Raw genomic sequence first — 23,409 nt, forward strand, 5'->3', positions numbered from 1 at the left:
GTTTCTCTGAATTCTGCAAAGAGTTTTACCCACCTCTCCAGTGTTAGAGGCCTAGGATATTGACTGCCTGCTGCACAAAATCCATTGACATTGGTGCTAAATGCTGGTGAGAACATGGGGGGCTGGCTGGCTGCATGTGCCTCTGACTCTTCCATAGACAATGTGTAGGCTCTCTTTACAATGGGTTGTGTGTGGGGAAGCAACTGTAATATGCAAACTGTGTTCGATTTTATTTCTAGCTGGAGAATATAGCAAACCAAATATTGCCACAAAGAATGGTGGAAAAGTGTCACTAACAATTGATTGTCAATGCAGACAGGCTACAAAAGCTTAAAGGAAAGGCACGAGAGTACTAGAAACTAAACGGTTTCAGAGTAACAGCTGTGTTAGTCTGTATTCGCAAAAAGAAAAGGAGTACTTGTGGCACCTTAGAGACTAACCAATTTATTTGAGCATGAGCTTTCGTGAGCTACAGCTCACTTCATCGGATGCATACCGTGGAAACTGCAGCAGACTTTATATACTAAACTAAACGGTGTATCATAAGATCCTGTTGTATTAATATGCAGATTACCTCATGCTCCTTTACCTTCTCAGACTAAAATAAGATCTGGATGCTTGTCTGGGCTCATTTTGTTACAAATCCTTCCCCCCCCCCATGGAAAAGCTCTTTCATTTATTAAGTCATCCTCCAAGTGATAATGCTCAGCAATGAGGATAAAGGGGGTGATTTGTTTTTCCAGGACAAAAAAAAGGACCCTTTTCCCTCCAAGAGTCTGATTGTAACTAACTAACTAACACAAATGATCTTCCACTGACCATCTCTAACGAGCCACCCACCTCTCTTGTTCTTCTAGTCTCCATTGACTCCATGCAGGAGGTGTGCGAGGGGAAGCAGTCGGAGATCTTCCAGCGCTACGCCGATGGCAGCTTCGACCCCAACTGCTGCTTCAGCATCTATTATGGAGACCACATGGAGTCTCTCGACCTGGTGTCCTCCAGCGGGGAGGAGGCACGCACCTGGATCACGGGGCTCAAGTACCTGATGGCAGGGATCAGTGATGAAGACAGCCTGTCAAAACGGCAGAGGACCAGAGACCAATATCCTTCTGTGCTGTGGGGGAGGGTGCCTAGCAGGGTGGGGCGGTATCACTCCTAAAGGAATTTGTGGAGCTGTCCTTAGTGCTTTATTTCACTGGCAGCAAGTGTGAGGCATAGGATTGCACAACAAGTCCTATCATATGTTCCTGTTCCCATGGGGCCCTACACAACCGAGTATGGGGTGCAGCGTTCCATGCTCTATTTCATCCCAGAGCAGATTCCCACTTCTGCGCGCTCCCATTTAGATCCCCTCCTCCAGTCCAGCCCACACACCCGCTCTCCTGTTATCTGTGTCTCACCCACGCACATCCTGAAAAAGCCAGGGGGATATTTTCAAAGGCACAAATTAAGTGCATGACTCCCATTGACGTTCAGTGGGAGATGGGCTCCTACCTGCCCTTTGTGTCTTTGCCAATACCCTTAGCGGGTAGTTTTCAGCCTTCTGGGCTGAGAATAAGGGGCAAATGAGTGAGAGAGGCTGGGGGGTGGAGAAGGTGGGTTCTGTGTCCTATCACTGGTTGTCATCCTGCAGGAAAGTCTCAACAGCTGACACTTTGCATGTCAAAAGTCCTTCATTAGGATTAGAGGCTTGTGCTAGGCATATGGTGAAGGGAGAATGGAATTTTAAAAAAATAGAGGGCCACATTCTGCCTTCAGTTAGACCCTGTGCAGCCGTATCTATCTCTGCAGGTTGCAGAATTCAACCCTAAGTTTATATTTGTTCAGAGCTTAAAGCCATTTCTCATTGTGTATCTGTGGGTATATAGCCGGTGCTGCTGCTGAGGAGATTCACATGAGCAGGATTTTAATAGGCATCATTTAAAGCGCACGCGCAAGCAGACCAAAATCCTCTCCCCACATCTTAACATCAGGGACCGGAGAAAATTGTATTCATGGACAAAACTACATCAGACCCCCAAATCAGGCAGTGAGATCCTGGCTTGGGGCTGCTTCTGAGATGCTAAAGGCCCCATCACTCTCTGCTTATTGCAATTCCTGGATCACTCCGCTATGCTGGGCTATTGCAGGGTATCTGCTGTGGTCACCACTGGAAGACAGAATTTGCTGCCAGTGCCCATACAGTGAGATTTCTCCGAGATGCCATCATTTTCTTTCCCTGTATTTAGAATAGGAAACAGATTGTAGACTTGCCAAATATTGTCCCTTTGGTAATGGCCACTGTACGGTATCTCTGATGTTAACTCTGGCAGGTAGGAAGCCTTTGCTGCTTATTAGATCCTGTTCTGTAGAGGAAAGCCTGTCCCCTGCTATTGCATGTAGCCGCCTATTGTTATTTCCTTGTACAGGGAATGTTCTTGTGCTGGTGAGAAGAAAAGGGCATTGGGGTCCCTTTAGCTAACTGCTGCAAGGCAACGTTAGGTCGAGCAGTCTGAGATCCTGGCCTGGGAAAGAGGCACCATAACAAGGTGTGTAACAAACTGTCAGCCTTCAGGAAGGCTGCAAAGAACTTCAGCTTTTTTGGGGACCAATAACCTGTTTAACAAGCACCAGCCAGGAAAGGTGCTGGGAACCTGTTAAAAGCTTGTATACAGTACCTGACGTGCATTTGCATCCTTTGGATTAGGGGGTTTTTATATCCAGCTTAGGCTGTCAGGGTTCCCAGTGACAAATCTAGTTCATGGGCAATAAAGCTGCTTTTATTGTTTTTCTAGTTAAGCTATCTTTGGTTAGATAGTAAGAAAACCTTTCTAACTATAAGTGTGGTTGAGCTCTGGAAAAGGCTTCTAAGGGAAGTTGTGGAATCCCTGTCAATGGAGGTTTTTAAGAGCAGGTTAGACAGACACCTGTTGGGACAGTCTAGGTTTAGTTGGTCCTGCCTCAGCACAGGGGCTCAGACCTGATGACCTCCTGAGATCCCTTTCAGCTCTGTTTCTTTGATTTTTATGTGTGGTTTACAGCCTCAGTAGAAAGTCCACTAGTCTGTAGTGCTACGGCTGTGCCGCTGTTCACTTGCAGCGTTGACACTTTCTGCAGTGAGAGAGGGGGATTTTCCACCACTGTAATAAATGTACCACCTGGAGAGGGGGTAGCTAGGTCAACAGAAGGTGATTTTAGTGGTCAATGGAAGTATCTACTTCCATTTACCTAGGGGTGTCTATACTGGGGGCGCAGAGCAGCTTAACTACGTCTCTCCGGGTGTGAATTAGGTCCACGTACGTTTTAGGTATAGACTGGGCCTAAATAATGTTCAGTAAGGTTCCTTGATGCTCCATTGCCTTCCTTAACTCCAATTAAATGTGGTTGAAGCAAACCTTTGATGAGGCCGATAAGAATGGTGATGGCAGTTTGAGTATTAACGAGGTGCTCCAGCTGATGCACAAACTGAATGTGAACCTCCCCCGACAGAAAGTCAAGCAAATGTTTAAGGTAAGACGTGAGAATGATCATTTCTAAGGGAAAAAGGGCTGAGCTGCAGAGATCTAATGTGCAACACGGCAGGAGAGAGAGTAAATGCTTCGCTAGCAAATTCCTTTTCGTTTCCTCAGTGGATACTGCATTGTGCATTTCAGCAAGTCGGAGAGAACTTTGGAAACAAAGGGGTCGTTAGTAAATTCTTAGCTGCAAAAGGAAAAGATACTTGCACCAAGTTGCTTCTGGAGTTTTACAGTGTAAGGACAAGCACAGCGCATCTGCCTCTGTCAGCTTCCGTGCCCTACCCTCCTGTGCTCGGGGCCGGATTCCGATACCCTTATTTGCATTGAACCATGCCTTCTCACTGGAGGAATCTCAATCTCCATCATGGGAGGTTTTTTGGAGCAGGTTAAACAAACACCTGTCAGGGATGATCTAGATAATACTTACCCCTGCCATGACTGCAGGGGACTGGATTAGATGACCTATTGAAGTCCCTTCCAGTTTTATGATTCCCCTAACTCCAGAAGTAAGGAACTCAATAGGACCACTCATGGAGTAGGGTGATACCCTTTCTCTCACAGAGTATCAAAATTTAACCAGTATTGTTATAAACCTGGTCTTCTATGGCCATTGGTTTGATTATCCTTCATCATTTCCAGCTGTGAAGTGACATGGGCATTCTTCCATGTGCAATGGACTGCTCATTTGGTGATGGTGACTAGGTGTACTGTGCTCGCAAACCATGTGCTTCATCCAAAAGCCAGCTGCTACCAAGTAATTTCTGTTACTAGACCTATTGCTCTACAAATACCTGGGGAGCCTTTTCGAAGTTTGAAAGGAAGAAATGACTCCGAAGGAGTACTATGGGAGGCGAATGCAGATACAAATTTAAAGATCCTATGGATTGACTGAGAAACACGTTAAATAGCAGAACCTGGATTTAGGTCCAACCTGGATTTAGGACTATGAAAGCGACCCACTCTAAGGGGCTACGTTTCCATTGTCCTGATCTGTAGCTAAATCCCCATTTCACTAACCTAATTGTCCTAATTTTTAATGGTCAAGCAAAGTGCTGTTGCTAAATAAGGTGAAGTGACTCACGCATGATGCCAGGTGCTGTTGGCAAACAGGGAGGTCATTGCATTTCTGTAGACAGCTGCTTGGGGTGATTACTGTGTGCAACAGTGGGGCTGTGGCTTCACCTTCCTTCTCTGTGATTCCCTTTCCTCCCTTTTCACTGTGCCTCTTCTTCTTTAAGTTTGGCCTAGAATTAGGTCACATGAGTTGCTGAGACATTATCTCCCTCTTGACTCCAGGGATCTCTCTTGGCATTTCCTCCTCTCTTCAAAGTGCTCTGACTGTTCTTTCAAATGAAGTCTTAATCCTCCTGCCAAATCTCTGAGTAATTATGACTGGCCTGCTCCCTTTCGCACAGCACTTTGTGAAATGCACTGCTTGTAGTGGGTAAATTATGGGACGCCAGGTGATGTGCCCAACCTTTCTCCTCCGATATGCTCAGTGCTTCACCCAGAATACGTCACTCCTACTTAGTGGAGAAGGAAAAGTTCTCTCTGTGGTTGGGCTTGGAGTCGATCTCTGTTTAAATGTCCACTTGAGTTGGGCTAAAACGCTCTTGTAGATGTTCCGGCTAAGGGGAGCAATGAGTGAGGTGAAAGGAACTGATTGTCTGCGGGGAGAGGGAGTGTGTAAGTAAGAGAGATTGAGAATGTGATTGGCTTAATACAGGGGATAACTGGCTGTCCAAATTCTTGCTATTTTTGTCCTGCTGTTGAAAATATGCCCTTAAGCTGTCAGGCAGTAAACCCAGAAGCCCACCAATGGGACCCTCTTTTTGTATGTGCAAGATGGGGAGAGAAGGGGTTAGTCTCCTTAGGAGCTGAATTGTGGTCCTCGGTGGTGAATTCTGTATACATGGGCAGCTACTCGGTGTGGTGGTGAACCTATTAAGCTAGTTTTTAATTACAATTCAGACTAGACATGAGCCATCACCCCAGGGATGATAGTGAATGAAGAGAAGTTTGTTTTTTTTTAAGATGTGGCATTAGTGTTTTTTCAGGAGCCCTGAATCTGAGATCTGCTCTCTAGTTCTGTTGGGCTGTGCCTGTTCTGACCATCATCACGGTACTTGTGTACTAATCTGTCTTGTAGAATATGGACCAAATCCATTTTGGAAGCTGTAGCTTGATTATAATTATTTCCTTTAAAAAGCCTCAAATCATGCTAATAACAGGTTTCAGAGTAGCAGCCGTGTTAGTCTGTATTTGCAAAAAGAAAAGGAGTACTTGTGGCACCTTAGAGACTAACCAATTTATTTGAGCATAAGCTTTCGTGAGCTACAGCTCACTTCATCGGAGCTGTAGCTCACGAAAGCTTATGCTCAAATAAATTGGTTAGTCTCTAAGGTGCCATAAGTACTCCTTTTCTTTTTGCAAATCATGCTAAGACATTCACAGAAAACATAACTTACATCCTAAATAAAGTCATCGCATAACAGATGGCTGCTGGAAGAACAAAAGCAGTCAGGAAACTTGACTACAGTAAGATCTTTGTTCATTAGAATGAGATGTTGCTGACCTCTGGGTCTTGCATGTTTTGTTTAAAATCTACGCTGCTGGTAAGATGCAGAGGATTCCTCCAAAAGTTCCCTGATCAAGGAAGGACATTTGTAAGGTGCATGTGTTTTAGAATCACATCCTGTCCTGGGGTCAAGTCCTCAGCTGGTGTAACTGTCCTAGCCCCATTGACAGCAGCTGAGGATCTGTCCTCTGAAGCCTTCATAGTGGAGAACTTAACAAGTTATATCTCCCATTTATACAGCAACGTTGTTTCTTAAAGTCTGGTTTGGTGATAGACTTCTCTGCAGAGAAGTGTAAAGTCTGGTTCTTTTATATCCAAAGACATTCACTGGCCAAAAAAAAAAATTTTAAAAAAAATTTAAACCTACTCGATATTTGATAACTTTCTGCTAAATTGCTTTACCAGGGTTTCCTGTTGGGGCAGCCAGACATCAAAGATAATATTGCTAGATATGGCCAAAGCATGTATGACTGTTGCAGAGAAATCTTTCTTGACCTACCTGGTGATCTGAAGTCCAGTCACCGACTTGGTGTCCTCTGATCACACCTGCTACAATCTCTGTTTTTGTTGGAGTGTTGTATCAGGTGTGCAGACGCTCATATATGTCATGTTGACACAGCTACAACACTGCATACATGTCTGTTGCAATGCAGATAGCTGCTCCTTTGCAGTTAGTTCTGCTGTTGTCCTTGGCCCACTTTATTGTCTAATTGAATAGGAGAGGATTAAGGATACATCTGTGCCTCCACACCAATGATCAAAAAGCTGATTGTGCATGGGACCCTGCTGTGAATGAAGTCAATGCGGTGTTTTTATAGTAGGCAAACAACGGCAGCCTTTGCTGTATGCCATGTGCCTCAGAAACATGCCAACAGTAGCAGAATTTTAAAGAGGCGGCTTTGCTGTTGATGATGTGCTGGAGATTGGAGAGAAGGGATGTTTTCAAAAAATCTAAATGGTGGGATTTCAATGGAGCGCGGCACCCAGTTCCCAATGACCATCTGAGATTTTGGGCTCCATCGAAATCCAGCCTAAATCAATTTATCTTAGATGCTTACATGGCCCCCGTTACAGTAGTATCTGAGAACCTCAGTCTTTAATGTTGTTACCCTCACAACACTCCAGTGGGGTAGGGCAGTGCTATTATCCTCATTTTACAGATAGGGAAACTGAGGTAGACCAAGTCACTTGTCTAAGGTCACATGGAAAATCTGTGGCAGGGTAGGGAATTGAACCGAGGTCTCCCAAGTTCTAGATCTGTGCCCTAACCACAAGACCATCCTTCCTCTTTTACCATTTGTCCAGGTAGTGTCTCCAGCTCCTGTGCAGACTTGTACAGCTCTTGTACAGACTGCAACCGGTTTAAGATTCAGTGGTGAAAGATTTCTCTCAAAGTCCATCCCTTCATCTTCCAAGAGTTTTTCTGTCCAGACTTCTGGACTCTCTGTGGTTGTGCTGGTCCAACAGGACTGGAATGAGGCTGCCTTGACATAGTGGGCCTCTCCTCTCGCTCTGTAGCGAGACAAATAAGGAATCTGGGCGTCATAGCCAGTGTTAAATTGCCTTGGATCTGTATATGTAATCAGTTGGGTAAAAACCATTCCAAAGCTGCAGTCAGGGGAAATGCAGTTGAGGCACAATACGGTTTGAACTGTTACCAGATTCCTTTGAAATCCTAGTGTGGTGGTCACTGTGCCATGAGACCTTGTTTGACTGAGCTCAGATGCTTTGCGTCTCCGTGGGGAGGAGCCCCCAAATGATCTTCCAGTAACCATTCAGGAGCAGGCAGTGCCAATCTCTGTAGTCCGGTGTTCCCAGGTATGTTGTCTAGGGATGTCTGTAACTTGGGCTTTTGGGTTCTCTCACGGCTGCGTGACCGTAGACAAGCCTCTTACTTCACTGTGGGTGACATGCAACCCTGTGCAGAGGGCTAGACACTGCTTCAATCCTATTTGCAGGGCTTAAGTGGTGCATGGATTCACTGTCTGGGCAGTGCATTGAGATCCTTGAATGAAAGGCACTAGGAAAATGGATTCACTACTAGTAACAATAACAACTAGTCATAACATTGCCCTAGGGCGGGAGCAGAGCTCAGAAGAAAGAGTCCAGCCTAGATTTTTCCTTTGCAATGCAGACCCTGTCTGAATAGGTATCGTCACTCACGGAGAGCCCTTACTGTCCCATCCTGAGCTGCCTGTATTGTTTACACTCAGAGTGGCTCCTTTGGCAGTGGGGTAGCTGCTGGTGTGACCAGCAGAAATCAAGTCAGTCAATCCGTTTTTTACAGAGATCCCAGCCGGAACAAAAACACCCGTCCCCAGCTGGGTTTCCCAGCCCTCAGTACCCATTCTGGATTCCTCTCCTTCCACTCTTGCTCATGCAACAGGGGAGGGAAAGAAAGGCAAAGTTAATCTCTTGCTTACTGGAAAGCAGCACTACCCTCACACCCGCCACCAGCAGCCTTTGTGGATAGACTTTTTGGCCTTTGATTTTGGTTTTTGCCTTGAGTTTTTTAGGAAAATGAGAAGGGGAGGCAGGGGGAAGGTGGCACTTTGGAAATGATCTGTCTTGATTCTGGGGAGAGAAGAAGATGCCTCTGGATTCCTTCCCCTGCCTCATGACTGTGGTAGCAGATTTATTCCAGTGCCTCCGGGCAGAAAATATTTTTAGCCTGCAACTCTTTCTGCTGTGTTTTCTTCATCCTGCGGACAGCTGATGCTAAAGCCTGCCCTGCTGTCTCTTGTGTCCAATGTAGATTCCTCTATGGATATACAATGGTAGGATGTGCTCAGCTGGAGCATGGAAAACAGAATGGCTCTGTGGCTTGCAGCAGCGCAGGGTCTGGGGGAGGGACGGAGAAGCTATTGCAGAGGCTGAGAACCCTCCAGCAACTGCAAAATACAGGTTACCCTGGCATATACTATACCTGTAACTTCAGTGTCTCTGGTGCCCTGCAGGTATAGAAATTGCTGCACTGATAACCACTCACAGCTAAAAGATGGAAACACCAGGGCAGGAGCTGCTTATAGTGATGTCTTTCAGCCATAAACTTCACACACCCAGCAAGTCTGTGTTACTGAATAAAGTCTTGGATGAATAAAATAGGAGGGATTTTAAAACTCTGGGCTGAGGCTTTTTTTCAAAGGTGCCCTGGGGATTTGGGCACTTTGTTCCCCTGGTCAGCTTGGCCATCACAGCCCTGACCTTTGTAACAATTGGCACTGTTTCAGATTAATAAAATTCACGTGCAAATGGAAACTTAATAGGTGTGTTCTGGAACTTGTGCACTAGTGCAAAGTCTGGGGATACCTGTCAACGAAGAAATTAGCTTGAACTGCATGGAAACACTTGTAACCTAGTTAGGTTGTGGCCAGCCCTGCACATTAACTTAAAGGTTTTCCCCATCCTCCCTACACCGCATTCCTGACACACTTGCATCCACGTGCTCAGAGAATGCAAGGACTACGAGAGTCTGTAGCACCTCTGGGGGTGCTGGGTTCCTCAGGGGGTGTGGTAGGGTTTCTGACCCTAATCCAAGCCACAGAAGGCCATTAAATGCTGGCCTGTGGAATCATGTCACCCTCTAGTGGCTGCCCTGCTACCCACAGCTAAGGGAGAGTTTCCTAGAAATCCCAGGCCAGCTGGAGGGAAGGAGTCCAGGCCCATCTCCAAGGAGCATGTGTTACTCTGGCTGGTAACTGTCTTAGCTCAGTGCCTGGCTTCATTCTGCTCCTCTTGAACGGATGTTACAGGCACCACGCTCCCCCTGCACTGCAGGACGCATTGCTGCTTAATGGACCCACCACTGGGAATGAAAAGACTTTTTTTTTTTTTTGGTTTTTGCCTTGAGTTTTATAGTTGTTTTTTTTTTTTTTTTTTTGCCTATGAGGAGGGGAGGCAGGGAGAAGGTAGCACTTTGGAAACGATCTGGCACTGGAGATCTGCGTTCTATTGCTGGCCCTGTCACTGGCCAGCTGGCTGACCTTGGGCAGGTCCATTCCCCTTGTGCCTCAGTTTTCCCCATCTGCAAAAGGGGGGTGATGATACTGGCCTCCCTGGATGGTGGTGTTACTGCCGGATGCAGCGTCGCAGGAGGCGAAGAAGCAGCTTCTCCCCAGTGCAGCCTGCTGAGCCACGCTCCACACCTGAGCGCCTCTAACCAGGCGGGGCCTGAGTGCCTTGTGAGCATCTTTACCTTGAGCTGAAAGCAAGTGTGCTGAGTGCGTACACACGTCTAGGTACCCCAGCTTTAGCCCAATGGGCCCATGCACCTCAGTGCATTTCCTTCCATTTGGGGGCAGATGCCAGGCTAAAAAGCTTTGTAGAAACATATACGTGTCCGCACCTGCAACAAGAGGCCCTTGTCAAAAGCTTGTTTTTGAACAAAGGCTCTTCCCTCCCATGGCAATGGGAAGATAATACTCATACATCTATTAATATGCACGCTGCCTGGCAGCACTATAATCTGCTGATCCCTGTGTTATTAGACCCTGTGCACCATGGACTTCTGCTCCACTGAGAATCCTGTCCTTTCATCAATTGTGCTGGACTGTAATGAGGCTTTTGGAGCGGGGCAGGGGGGACATGGTGTCTCTGTACAAGCAGAACATTTTAATAATGTTTTAATAAAACTTCTTTGCAATGCCAGCAAATACCACACTCACAAATGCAGCACTGTGGAAAACAAAATTTCAGAAACTCATTAAAATTAGTGGATTAAAGGGAGTTGCTTTCTAGGATAAATCATTCGGATTAACTGGAGCCAAAGGGTAGAGACTGGTATAACTTCTGTGACCAGAGAATGGGTTTCTACTAGTAGCATGCTAGACTCTTGTCTTAATAGTTTCAGATGAATGGCAATAATTAGAAATCCTGTTAAGGGAGGAAAAAATGGATGAGCCTTTTCCATATGAAAGTGTATAAATGAGAGCAGCCTGGTCTGAATTATGGATGTAATTGGTGTTCTGTGATATAAAATTCCTGATATTAAGCAGCCTTGAATTGCCTAATCAAAGCAGAAATCTCTGCCTTGGTTAACGAAAGAGCTAAACAGAACGTTGTTAAAACTAACATTGTATATCATACATGGGGTTTGAAGGCAGTCCCCTTGGGTTCAATTTTTCTAATTAATATCCTTTCACTGACTTGGATGAATGCCTGCTTTTATTAAAGTGCTGTATTTTCATTCTACCCAGAACTTTATTTTTAAAGGAGATGAATGTTGTGTGTTTGCGCCCCCCCGCTGCCCCATTCATTCATGGTGGTGGGAGGAAACAGTGCAATTTTATTATTAGCAAGGTTTTGCTCACAAGTGCATTCAGATATGTTTCACTGGGCTCCTTTAATAAGTTCAGTGTCTCTGCATTGATTGACCTGTTTTATATTGGTGTCTAATTCTATTAACCATTTCAGAGCCTACACAAAATTTGGCTTCAGTGTTGTAGTTGCTACAATTCTAGAGTTGTTAAAGTGTCAGGCTGCTAAATAGAAATCTAACATCCAGGGCAATCAAGAGTTAGAAAGTGTGTGTGGATTCCTTGGGGGCTGAGAATAGACTAGGAAGCTGATAATGTATCGCTGATAACCTATTGAGTGTCTCTCTCTAAGTAAATCAAGGATTTTCAGTTTTGCCGTGTTCCTGGAGAACTAGCTGAGCATGGGTACTTAACCCTGGGGCTCCTAAATGGAATTTGTGCTGTTAGTTCAGTGCTGTTTGTCCATGGTCTTGGTGTGCTGTTGTCCATCGTCTTGAGACGTTTCCCAACTAACTGATAAAACTGCAGCCTTCATGGCACCAGCCCAAGGGAATGCAGCGAAGAAGTATTATCTGGGCTGTACAAGAAGCCTGAAACTTTGTCTCTGATCTGTAATGTGCTTAGGTTTGTCTACAGCAAAAATGTGCAAAGCAACCAGCTGACAACTCAATTGCTGGAAAACAAAGTGGGGGATGTGGGAGGAGCTCAACATTAAAGCAGGTCTGTGGAATCTTCAGTCCTGACACTATGCGAGACACACACATCCTGGCTTGATAATGCAGCAGTTTAATTCCAAAGGACAATCTCTGAAAGGGATGGTTAAGCTCTGTATGGTAAATGAGCACAGGCGTCTTACACTGGGAAATAATGTATGCAATGTTGTTGTAGCTGTGTCAGTCCCAGGATATGAGAGAGACAAGGTGGGGGAGGTAATATTTTTTATTGGACCAACTTCTGTTGGTGAGAGAGACAAGCTTCCCAGCTACACAGAGTTCTCTTTCAGGAAAGGAAACAATGAGGAGTCCAGTGGCACCTTAAAGACTAACAGATTTATTTGGGCATAAGCTTTCATCGGTAAAAAACCACTTCTTCAGATGCATGAAGTGAAAATTACAGGTACAAGCATAAATATACTGGCATGTGAAGACAAGGGAGTTACCTTACAAGTAAAGAACCAGTGATGACCAGGCCAATCCAACTCCTCGTTGTTTTTGTGGATACAGACTAACACGGCTACCCCTCTGATACTTTCAGAAAGGAGTCGGTTAGCACCATCCTAGCAAGATAATTACTGAGCAAATTTTTGATTCTCTTTTCAAACTTTTTCTTTCTCTCTCATGCTCCTGCAACAAGACACATTTCCCATTTTGTCTAGCCAGTGGGTTGATTCTCCAGCCTCACTGACAGGCACATTCATAAAAATGGGACCAAGTGAGAATAAGGATGGGAAGTGCTGATTCAGAGCTATCCTAAAAGATCCGCACATGTGGCATCTGACTGGATAGTGCATTGTTCTGCCTGCCATCTGCCAAACTGCCAGCTGCATTTTCTCATAGTCTGAAATGGAGGTGTCTGGAGTTGTCACCTAAGGGTATGACCACACCGCAGTGAGGAGGTATGTAGATATACCCAAGCTAGCTTACATCTAGCTAGATAAAAAGCTAGCTCAAGGAACAAGAGCAATGAAGCCATAACAGCATAGGTGGCTTCCTGCGCCCTGGCTACATACTTACGCAGTAGTTATTCTGCTGTTGTTACTTGAAGTCGCTTTGATCTACCCATGCTGCAGTCACACCTCCTGATTGCAGTGTAGACATACACTGAGTAGCTCAACATTCCTATACTTGTCTGCCCAATTGAGTCTGAGGATGCTGGACTAGCTGTTCCCTAAACCATCTGCGAGAACCCTTCTCCGTTCGAATGCTTGGTGAGGTCTGACCTGACCGCTGCACCTTTGGTGGGAGATGTTCATTGGACTGAGATCTTCCAGAAGAGTATTTTTCAGGGGGGCCACGCTCAACAAACAAAATTCAGATCGGAGTTTGGATTTTAAGCATTCTTAAGCTTTTGATGGGTTCTGGTCTGTGAATGTTTTGGTTCAGGCTGATGTCTAAATGTTTTGCCTTCCTATATTTCTCATAGTTCGTCTATGGCTGATAGTGGCCCTGAATTTTACAGTAACTGCAGCAGAAATGTGCACTGGCTGACTCGGATCAGCAGTACTACAAACCTATTCAGCAGCTGTCTTAGCTTTTCCCCTGGCATCATCAGTATGTATGCCTTACTGGAGACTTCAGAGCCTATTCCTAAGCATCACCCAGATACAATCAGATAATGTGTCATCAGACAAAGCGACTGAGCCCTGCGGCCTTCAAGGGGCTCTTTTTAATTCTTATGATTTACTCGTTGATTTTTTTCTTCTTCCTCCTCTCCTCTTCATAACAGCTGCTCAACTTTAATTGAAACTTCAGTGTTGATGTGGTGGACTCTACACTGAAGCACTGAGCTGCATTCAGATTCCTCTCGCTGTTTAGGAGATCTGCTGGCTGTTCTGGATGGCTGGCTTTTTTTCATTATACTCCAGTCGTCTTATGCCATTGTATTGACTTTACTCTGCCTTATCTGCCCTGCTCATTAAACAGAGCTCGTTTTGCATATTTCATATGCCTGCATTGTACGAAGTATTTTTCCCTCTATCTGCCCATCATAGACTGTTCCTAATTTAATTTTTAGGGAGGGATTAGCCATGGGAAGGGTGGACCATTCGTTCTCAATAATCTTTTTAAAACTCTGCCATTGGTATTGCTCAGCCCAGCAGCTCTGGGAGATTTGATTAGTCCTTTTCATTAGGCACAAAACCTTATGCCTCACATCAGCGGTTCTTTTTTTATGAGACACTTTATGGCAGTGGAGCTCCCCTCTATTCAGTTTGTGGGTGTGAGGGGTCTTTTCACAGCTAGCTTCCATAAGCTGACATGCAAATGAACAGCCATATTTACGCCGGCCACTTTTGTGGGTGGGTCGGTGGGGTCAAGGGGAATAGTGGTACAATACACATCTGTAGAATTTCTGCCTGTGCTTTCTTTAGGCTTGCAGCTTGTTGTGGGTAGAAATCTGAGTTCTTTAATTGACAGATACCTAGCTGCAGTCACAAATCAGGTGCATAGCCCCTGCATGGTTGGACTTTGTACGTTGTGCATTTCAAAAATACAGGTGCAATTTTTGCCATTGCATGTTTTGTCTACCAAAAAAAAGTTACCCTTTAAAAATCAGATCTCATACAAATTGCTCCCCCACCACACACACCCCCAATCAATAGAAAAATCATTGAGACTCTTGCCTAGGGCACGGAGCTGGGTTTTGTTTGGTTCTGATCATGGCGGTTCCACTGACTGCATAGGCATCCCTGGGGCTCACTTCACCCGTCTGTAGAATCACTGGCTGTAATGTATTTACTTCACATGTTCTTGTGAGGCTCAATGCCTGTAACGGGCTTTTGAGACTGCTGGATGAAAGGCACGCTAGAGGTGCATCGTGAATGGCAATCCAAATGCCAAACCTCTTGTCCGTCTGTAATTCTCCACACTTCTCCTGTCATGCTCCCCTCTAATTTTAGGATATGTTAGTCCAAAAAGCAGGGGCTCCCTTTAATAGAGAGCAAGAGGACTGAAGTGAAGGAGAGGACCAAGAGTCACAGTACTCCTTGAGACTTATGGGTAACGGAAATAGGAGCTGATCTATATTCCAGAGGACATCAGAAAGCATTATTGCACAGGAGTTCTGTGTCATTAGCACTAATGGAGCGTGAGGCCTGCGTGGTGGCAGAGTGAAAATGGAATCAGATTTTTGTACTCAAAGCAGTTATAGGTGTAAACCAACTCTTGATAAACTGGCAATGCAGTTAAGATACAATGTGAAATTGCTAATCCAAACTGATGTGTGGTTATTTTGGTATTGTCAAAGCTGAATTCCAACAGGCTCTGATATCTTGGCATTTGCTGACATGGGACTATATTTGCACTTCATCCAGCTTTAAAATCCTGTGAAGAATCCTGTTGTTGATGGGTTGCAAAGGGGAAAAAGTGCTTCTCCCATTTGAAACATCAGAGCAATGATTCTCAACATGTGGCCCGTGGGCCGCTTGAGGGCCAATCAGCACGCAGCTGCTGCCCATGTGACATCCTCAGGGCTATACAGGTAGTATTGGATGCGGTAAATAGGTTGAGAATTATTTCATCAGAGGATAATTAGGGACAATGTAATGGGGAGAATTGGCTCATTTTCTGTGGTGTGGTTTGTTTGGGATTTTTTTTTTTTATGGCTACTTTGCTTCAAGGGATATTTTCACACTCCTGTATCTCCATGTATTTCTAATTGATGAATAATGTTTTTTTTAATTAGCGTTTTCACAAAGTGTGCCAAGGGAGAAACATGCTGAATGAATGTACAACATCTCTGGAGATGGGGTGTGTGGCTCACTGAATCCTATAGCTATACAGAAGAAGTATGGCCTTGTGGTTAAGGCACTGGCCTGAGAGGCTGAGGATCTGGGGTCTATCCTCAGCTCTACGGTATACTTTATGGTGCCTTATTTTCCTTCAGTAAAATGGGGGAAATATTTGCTGTTCCATCATTTGTCTGTCCTGTTTAGATTGTAAGCTGCCTGGGCAGGGAAGGTCTCTAGTATCATGTGTTTGTACGACACCTAGCACGATGGGTGCAGGAACTCTGCTGGGACCTTTATATGGTATGTATCTCAGTGGCCTCCAGTCACGGACATGCACGCAATTGGCGGTGCTCTAAGGATCAACGATAAGCTTCTGTGTTGGGCCCCACTGGTGCCCTGACACTCACGAGACTGGTCTGGAGCAGCCCCATTTCAGCAGTGATCAAATGGAAGGTTTTGTGCCGGGTAGGCTGGTGCAATTGGTCAAAGAGTGGAGAACTGCTGAGATGTGTAAACTTATTAGGCTGGGTGCCCGAGGGCAGTGTATTTTGCTGCTGCTTTATTTCCTCCGTAGGACCCTATTAAATTAACGTGTGTATGTGTCTCTGCCCTAGGAATTCACAGGCGTGCTCCTGAGCCATGGGCTTCTTGGCAGGATGGTGTTGTTTCTAGTGACCTTCCCAAGACACCACAAGTGTCCCCTTTTTCCTGGACACCTGCATGTCCTCTCCCCAGTACTCAATTGCATAGTGCCCTGCCTCATTGCCATAGATGGGAGAACCCTCCCAATGTGGGGGACCTAGTGAAGACTGCTGCCTCTGGGAAAGTGAGCTCTGGAAGCCTGCATTAAAATGCAGATGTTTGGGAAGGTTAAAAGGGGTGGGGGTGGGGGGGTTGCAAGCCATTCATGATACCAGTTTCAGCCTGGTGAGCCAAATCTTCCTGAGCAGTGTGTTGCTAGGCGAGACTGCATTCAGGTTAAAAATGACTTTCTTGTGAAACACAAGGGTTTGTGTATTTTGGTTTTAGTTTTGGTTTCTTTTTCAATTCCCTCCATTGTAATGATCTTGCTGGGAACCGGGGCACCTTTAACGGCACCTTGCTGTTGCGTATCGCAGGAGGCTGATACGGACGATAACCAGGGCACGCTGGGCTTCGACGAGTTCTGCGCCTTCTACAAGATGATGTCGACGCGGCGTGATCTGTACCTGCTTATGCTCACCTACAGCAACCACAAGGACTATCTAGATGCAGATGACCTGAAGCGCTTCCTTGAGATTGAGCAAAAGGTAGGTGGGCACTGGGGAGAGAAGTGTAGCTTGGGTGCAGAACCCTGGTATCTCTCCCTTAGAAAGCTACAATGTTCCAACCTTCCACTTAAAGGTGACCTTTTAATGGTTCGCTCGTGGCTTCTTCCCAAAGTGGACAGAAACCCTATCAAACCTTGACATTTTATGTGATAACAAGGTCACCTGCAGAGCATGTCCAAACCTGTGCACAGAAACTTCAAGCCTATTGCCACTCGATGTTATTTATCCCAGCTGAGTTCTTGGTTTTGATGTCTTAAAATGGAAAGAGATTCTGATAAGCTAGTGCTACCTCTTTTTCTCTTTATATGCAGCACCCTTGGCAGGTTTGAATAATCGGCCTGCTCATTTAGGGAACATTGGAGAAATTAATACTCTCCATAAACTGGGAGAGCAAAGATGGGCTAACCATCTAATTTAGCATGGAAGATGGATTGTGTTTTACTCCTGTGGATCTCACCTGGTATGTTGATTTCTTAATGATCATAATTTGCACGCCCCACCTAATATCAAAATTGGATGTCATTGTACATAGCGTACTCTGTATGCACTGCACAGCTTTTTTAATTTAATTTTTTAAAGCAGTAATAACTGAGTGCTTTAATTGCGCACAGCAGAGCGTGGGCATGACTCTTGGTGACAGAGGGAATAATCCAAGAAAGAGTTAATGTTTGCCATATGTTTGATTCAAGGCCTCTTCCTAATACTGGTTTATGTTAATTTCATGCTTGTAAAAGAGAAGGACAAACAGAACTGGCCAGAAGCAGGCAGGAGATGGGCAGGTACTATACAAACATCCCAAGGTACCCCTTCTGTTGCAGTTATTAGTCTCCCAAAGCCCGAGCCTTCTGATCAGGCCAAACTCCATATGGCCTAGAAAAATGCATCCGTGTCCACCTCAGACCACTGAATTCACCTTTCCCATTTTCAGTGACTTTTTGAATAAAGATTTAGTTTCACGCTACAGACTGTAATATGGTTGAACAAACAATTGTCACTGTAGGAACATGTTTTGCAGTATCACACCTACCAGCTGCTTTGATGGGCCCTGCCTCACGAGCTTGGTTCACAATGGTTTTTACTCTACTAGACACTTATTACTGGAAAGATACATGGCTAGCTTTATAACTAAGCATGACTGTAAGGTTTCTGACCAGCCCCCTGGGTTCTAAATCGGCCATGTTTTAATTCTGTGGGTGGGATGAATTTTTACATTTGTTTCAAGTAGAGAGCATTTCCGAGGTGCAATTGAAAAGTTTAGTAGCTACCTACGTCTGGCCACTCCAATCACGGGGCATGTGGGGCACTCAGACAATTGGGTGACTTAGACAAAAGCCACTGATACCACTTCAGGCCTGGTGTGGATGTTTCCTGGAATCTCCTTATTCCCTCCCTATCTCCCTAATGCAGATCATTCTGCTGTAGCTTCCCTCCTTCCCCTTACTTTTCCTTTAGAAAAATCCTGCAGACATGTGGCTAGATGGAGACATTTGACTCTTTCCAGTATGAGAGATGGGAGTGGGAGGTAATATCTTTTACTGGGCCAACATCTGTTGGTGAGAGAGACAGGCTTTCACAGAGCTCTTCTTCAGGTCTGGAAAAGATACCCTGAGTGTCACAGCTAAATAAAAGATGGAACAGATTGTTTAGCATAAGTAGTTAATACACATTTCAAGGGACCATTCAATTGTTAACACCTCTCCAGTTATCACCTTCCCAGTATGAGGCAACCTGATCCAGTGGTGATGTTTTTGCCTCTGTCTCTGTCTTGCTGCATGGCCTTGTGGGTAGAGTAATGAAGTGATTTGCTTACTGGAGGGTGGCCATCTTTCCCAGGCTTATTGAGAGGATTCACTGCTGGCTTGGATAGCCCTTTGGAGATAGAAAGGACTAACTGTTTGGTCCTTCTCTTGCCACTCTAGTGGGTTTTACAAGCCACACAATGTTCTGTCAGTTCATCTGATTTGAAAGAGATGAAGAGTTTATGATCCAACAGAACAGGTGATTCTCTAGTAGAAGCCAATACCTAATGGCAAGCGTTACACCTAACGCTGTTCATAAAATCAGACCTTTCATATGTCTTCAGAGACTTTAACTCCTGGGTTTATAAGCTTTACTAGTCAAATATTGAATTTTACCTCGATGCCCTTGCCATAGTTATCAATGGGCTATCAGTTAAATAGCAGCAAACTAATCTCCGTGCACCCTGTTGCAATAGCTGCTATGTACAGTGGAATTAATGATTTGCTCCTTGTAGGCGAGGGCTAAACAGGAAGGTTTGCATTCTTTATGCATTCTAGTCACTTTTATCCATCAACCAGTGCTGCAGATTAAAGATGTTGGCTCCCTTTCCTGACAGCTCCTGTAGGCTTTTGTGAAAAGGAAATAAATAGAGGTGTACCGTGCTTTTATTTTCTCATGGCTAAAGCTAAGTAGCTTCCTCTCTGCACACGTACGTACACATGCTTATACAAATGCATTGATCTATTCCATCTTCTGCATCAAATCTCAACTATACCCACCTTGGTGGGAACAGCCAACTGCCAGCTACGTGATCATCTTGGTTATTGGTGGCTTCAGTGGGCTGATCGTTTTAAAATAAGCCATGAATGATGAAAAATACAAATGTTAATATCACCCCTCTCGGCAGCCATAGGAATGGAACAAAGGCTGCCACATATTAGGGCTTCTATGCCAGCAAACACTGGTATGTACCGAGGACGGCTGCAAATAGCTGGTAGACCTTGCCAGAAGTGCCAGTTAACCAGATTTTGTGACCCATTCATCTGTTGCTTAGTGTGAATGTGCTTTACTGTACCTGTACTATACTGTACCTATACCTTACCAGTTGTTCCTCTTATCAGGTTTTGAGTGGCTTCTGATGCATAGCTGTCTAAACCTTTTGGACTGCAAGGTTGTTGGCTGGTCTGTTCTGGGAAAGTTAAAGCCCATTGCAGTGAAGAGGCTGGTGGTTATTTTAAGTTGGCTGGTAATGGAGGAGCGATTTAGTAAGCTAGAGTGCCACTAGCAATGGGGACAGGGAAACCAGCCCACTATAAATGTGACCGAAGGAACATGTAATAAAAGACCACATTGCAATGCTTAAATAAAAGGGGAGAGGGAAGGCGGATGCCAGAAGCTGAAGGGTCAGTATGGCCCCAGAGGAAGACAGGAGCTATGAAGTTAAGGTAAAATCCAACCAGAGAGCCCTGCAGTTTAGAGTATTTGTTTTCATAGAGGAGAGAGGGATTCCAGTGGAATTTTTTTTTCAAGATTTCATTAAGTCTGAGAATTTAGTGAAATTGTTTTGTTTCTCTCGCTCCACTTTAACATCCTCAGGAGAAAGGGAGCATTTCAACTGCCCATTGGCCCCACCCCACCCCACCCGATATAAAACCCCTTCTCTCCTCTACTTCTGCCCTCGAGGCTCCTCTGTCAGGATGAGGCAGGGCATTCCTGGTTTTAGGGAGGCAGCAAAATAATAGCTCAGCCAGGACTTTTTTTTTCTCACCAGAATTGTAGAAGTAGATGGGGTGGGAAAGAAAAACTACCATGGACAGCAATGGCGAAGTCAGCACGAAAACTCCTAGGCTGGGCTATCTCTGTCCATGTGCTTCTGCTTTTCATGCTCTGATAGAGTCTCATGAGTCATCCGCTAATTAAATAAATGAACACCCATCCCTTTGTGCCTATTGTCTCTTTAAACGAGTTATGCAGTGTGTCTGTTTCCCTGGGCCTATTGATCCTCTTCATGCTGAGAGAAAAAAATTAACTTCAGCCATAGGACTCAATCAGTTCAGCTAATCGCTGGCACTGAGCACTAAAAGCTCTCCAGCTTTCCTCCCACAGATAGTGCTGCCCTCTCTAATGCAATATGTCTAGAACGAGCAGGTGTTGCTGCTGTAGGTTTGAGCCTTGTCAAAAACAGAACAAAAGCATGCAACAGCAGTGCTGAGCTAGCAGCAGGGAAAGGCCTTGTTGTGGGATTGGGACGAGAAATCTCATGAAAACCAATTTTCTTATGAGATCCTGCCTTTGCTGGTCATGGCCAAAATGTAAATGCTGCAAGAAAGGTGTTTTGGTAGGGAGACTTCTGGGCTTTTGTGTCTCAGCCCAGCCCAGCCAAGCCAGGACATTCAGTGGAAGGAGAATGCTTTTTTCATGCTCCTTAATCTGTTGTGTTTTGAACCTCCCCACAAGAAGGCTCCAGTCCAGTGTCAAAACTGCTGACCCTTTGGGCATGGGTCCACCTTGCCCAACCCACCACCATAATTAGTCCCTTTGTTGGCAGACTCAGCAGAGAGGGCAAGGACGGAACGGTCCATGCACTCTGAAGTCCCCTTGCAAGTGGTTCCTCCTGGGCAGGATACAGTTCTGTTTGTGCACTTCCAGAGAAGCTTGCATGGCCACTGCCATGCTGTAGGTCTTCTGTGGCTAGATGGAGAACGCCCTGCTCCAGGCATCTGTCATGAGATGTTAACTCCTCGTCCCGCTTTATGCTTTACTTTGGTTTTACGTGTGTATTTTTGAAAGATTCTGCTTGGCTTTTTAATCTGCGCCACTCTTTGGGACAGGCACCATATGGTCGTGTGTGTGCACAGCACCTCACACAGTGAAGCCTTGATCCTGATTTGTAGCACTGCTGATGACAGATGTAGTAAATAATTGGTCATCCAGTTCTGTTTACATAATGCAGGGCTATATGGTTCCTTTTTAAACATAAATGGAGCTAACCATAAATGGCCTAACTTTCAATTGTCAATGTCTCAGAACATGCAGAATTTTCTCTGTGCACACATCTTGAGGACCAGAATGAAATCCTACCATAGATCAAAGTAACGGATGCACTAGAAATGCTTCCAATAATCTCCTGACCTTCTGATACCTGGCCAATTTATTATAATTCATTCTTCTCTCCACTGGCTCCTGGAGTTCTGTTTTGTTGCATGCCTCTAAAGTAAAAACCTTTTGACAACACAAATTAATCCTGCAGCCAAAAGACCCTATTGGGCCATAGCAAAACACGTGCTGTTTAGTTGCCCTGTGGGCTTAAAAACACTAAACAAAATTGACCTACAAAGCAGAAATCGGGCTCTGTGTTTTATTGTGTGCTATCAGGCAGCTGCCAATGGGACTAACTTTTCACTAAGCAGCCTGATTCTTATCTGACCTGACACTGAGTGGCAGGAGTGGGAATTTTAGTGAACAGTGTAAAAATCCTAGTACTAGTGCAGAAAATACAGCCAGTTCTCATACTACACAGAGAGAAGAGAACTAGGGGAGCAGTGGATGATTATTTAGTTAACGAGATGTTCTCCACTTCATGTTTTGTTTCCTTTCTAGATGACTAATGTGACCAAGGAGTACTGCCTGCAAATTATCAATCAGTTTGAACCGTGTCTGGAGAACAAGAAGCAGCGGGCTCTGGGAATAGACGGTAAGTTGGTTTTTGCTGCTGTTCTGGAAAATGCCCAATGGACGGTAAATGCTAGTTCGAATTTGACACTTGTTTGAGTACTGTATGGTGTCACCTTGCATAGGGGATGCTTTGTCTGTGCTTTTCCGTTAATGTTGTTGATGTGGGCTGGGATTTTCAAAGGAGCCTAAGGGAGTTAGACACCCGGAGGGATGAGGCTCCTGTCATTGCAAGTCAATGGAGGTTGGATGCCTGTCTGTCATTTATGCCTTTGAAAGTCTCTCCCCAGGTCCTACTGAAATGCAATGGAATTTGGCACTTAACTCCCCTAGGCATCTGTGACAATCCCAGACAAAGTGTTAATCCCCCTCACCCCCCAAAGAACAACAAATGTTAGAGTGTTAATAAAACCAGTGTTCTGAGCATGTGTCGAAATTTACAATGGGGGTGGTAAATAATGTTGCCCCAAGAAGCACACTCTCAGCAGGCCCGGTGCTGATGGGCTCTCACTGAACACCAGGTGCTGCACTGAACAAGACTTCAATGGTGGCCAGGTGGTACAGGTTGCTTTAGGGCTGATTCTGAATCCCTTACTCAGTACAGTGGCCCCTTTATCCTTGGTGGTCCCATCAACTTCAAAAGCAAACAAGGAGTGCTAGTCAGGCCCTGGAAATATTGTTTGGCAATAGATTGGGTGGGAAGTGTCTTGAGCTATGTTTAAAAAAAAAAAGCCGTAATATGCACATCTGTGGCTGTGTTGAACTAATGCAGAATGGCCAAGTATAAATTGGTACAGTCTGTTCTTCAACCCAGATGAATGGGGTAGTTTCCAATACCTGGAGTCGCCTCTTTGTCGTTGGTGAAGGATGGTTCCTATATAATGGATTCAGGTCTCTCCTGCTCTGGGGA

General features: G+C 45.1%; 1 protein-coding gene across 1 annotated transcript in view; it reads left to right on the top strand.

The window, feature by feature from the left end:
* PLCH2 (phospholipase C eta 2) overlaps positions 1-23,409 on the top strand; it is a 318,005-nt gene that overhangs the window by 220,403 nt on the left and 74,193 nt on the right. The window contains exons 4-7 of the mRNA XM_078849302.1: positions 858-1,101; positions 3,360-3,489; positions 16,896-17,066; positions 22,428-22,521. Coding sequence (XP_078705428.1) covers positions 858-1,101; positions 3,360-3,489; positions 16,896-17,066; positions 22,428-22,521 — 639 coding nt within the window. The remainder of the gene's footprint in view (positions 1-857; positions 1,102-3,359; positions 3,490-16,895; positions 17,067-22,427; positions 22,522-23,409) is intronic.

This window comes from Lepidochelys kempii, chromosome 18 (assembly GCF_965140285.1).
Source record: "Lepidochelys kempii isolate rLepKem1 chromosome 18, rLepKem1.hap1, whole genome shotgun sequence".
In the NCBI taxonomy this organism is placed as follows: domain Eukaryota; kingdom Metazoa; phylum Chordata; order Testudines; family Cheloniidae; genus Lepidochelys; species Lepidochelys kempii.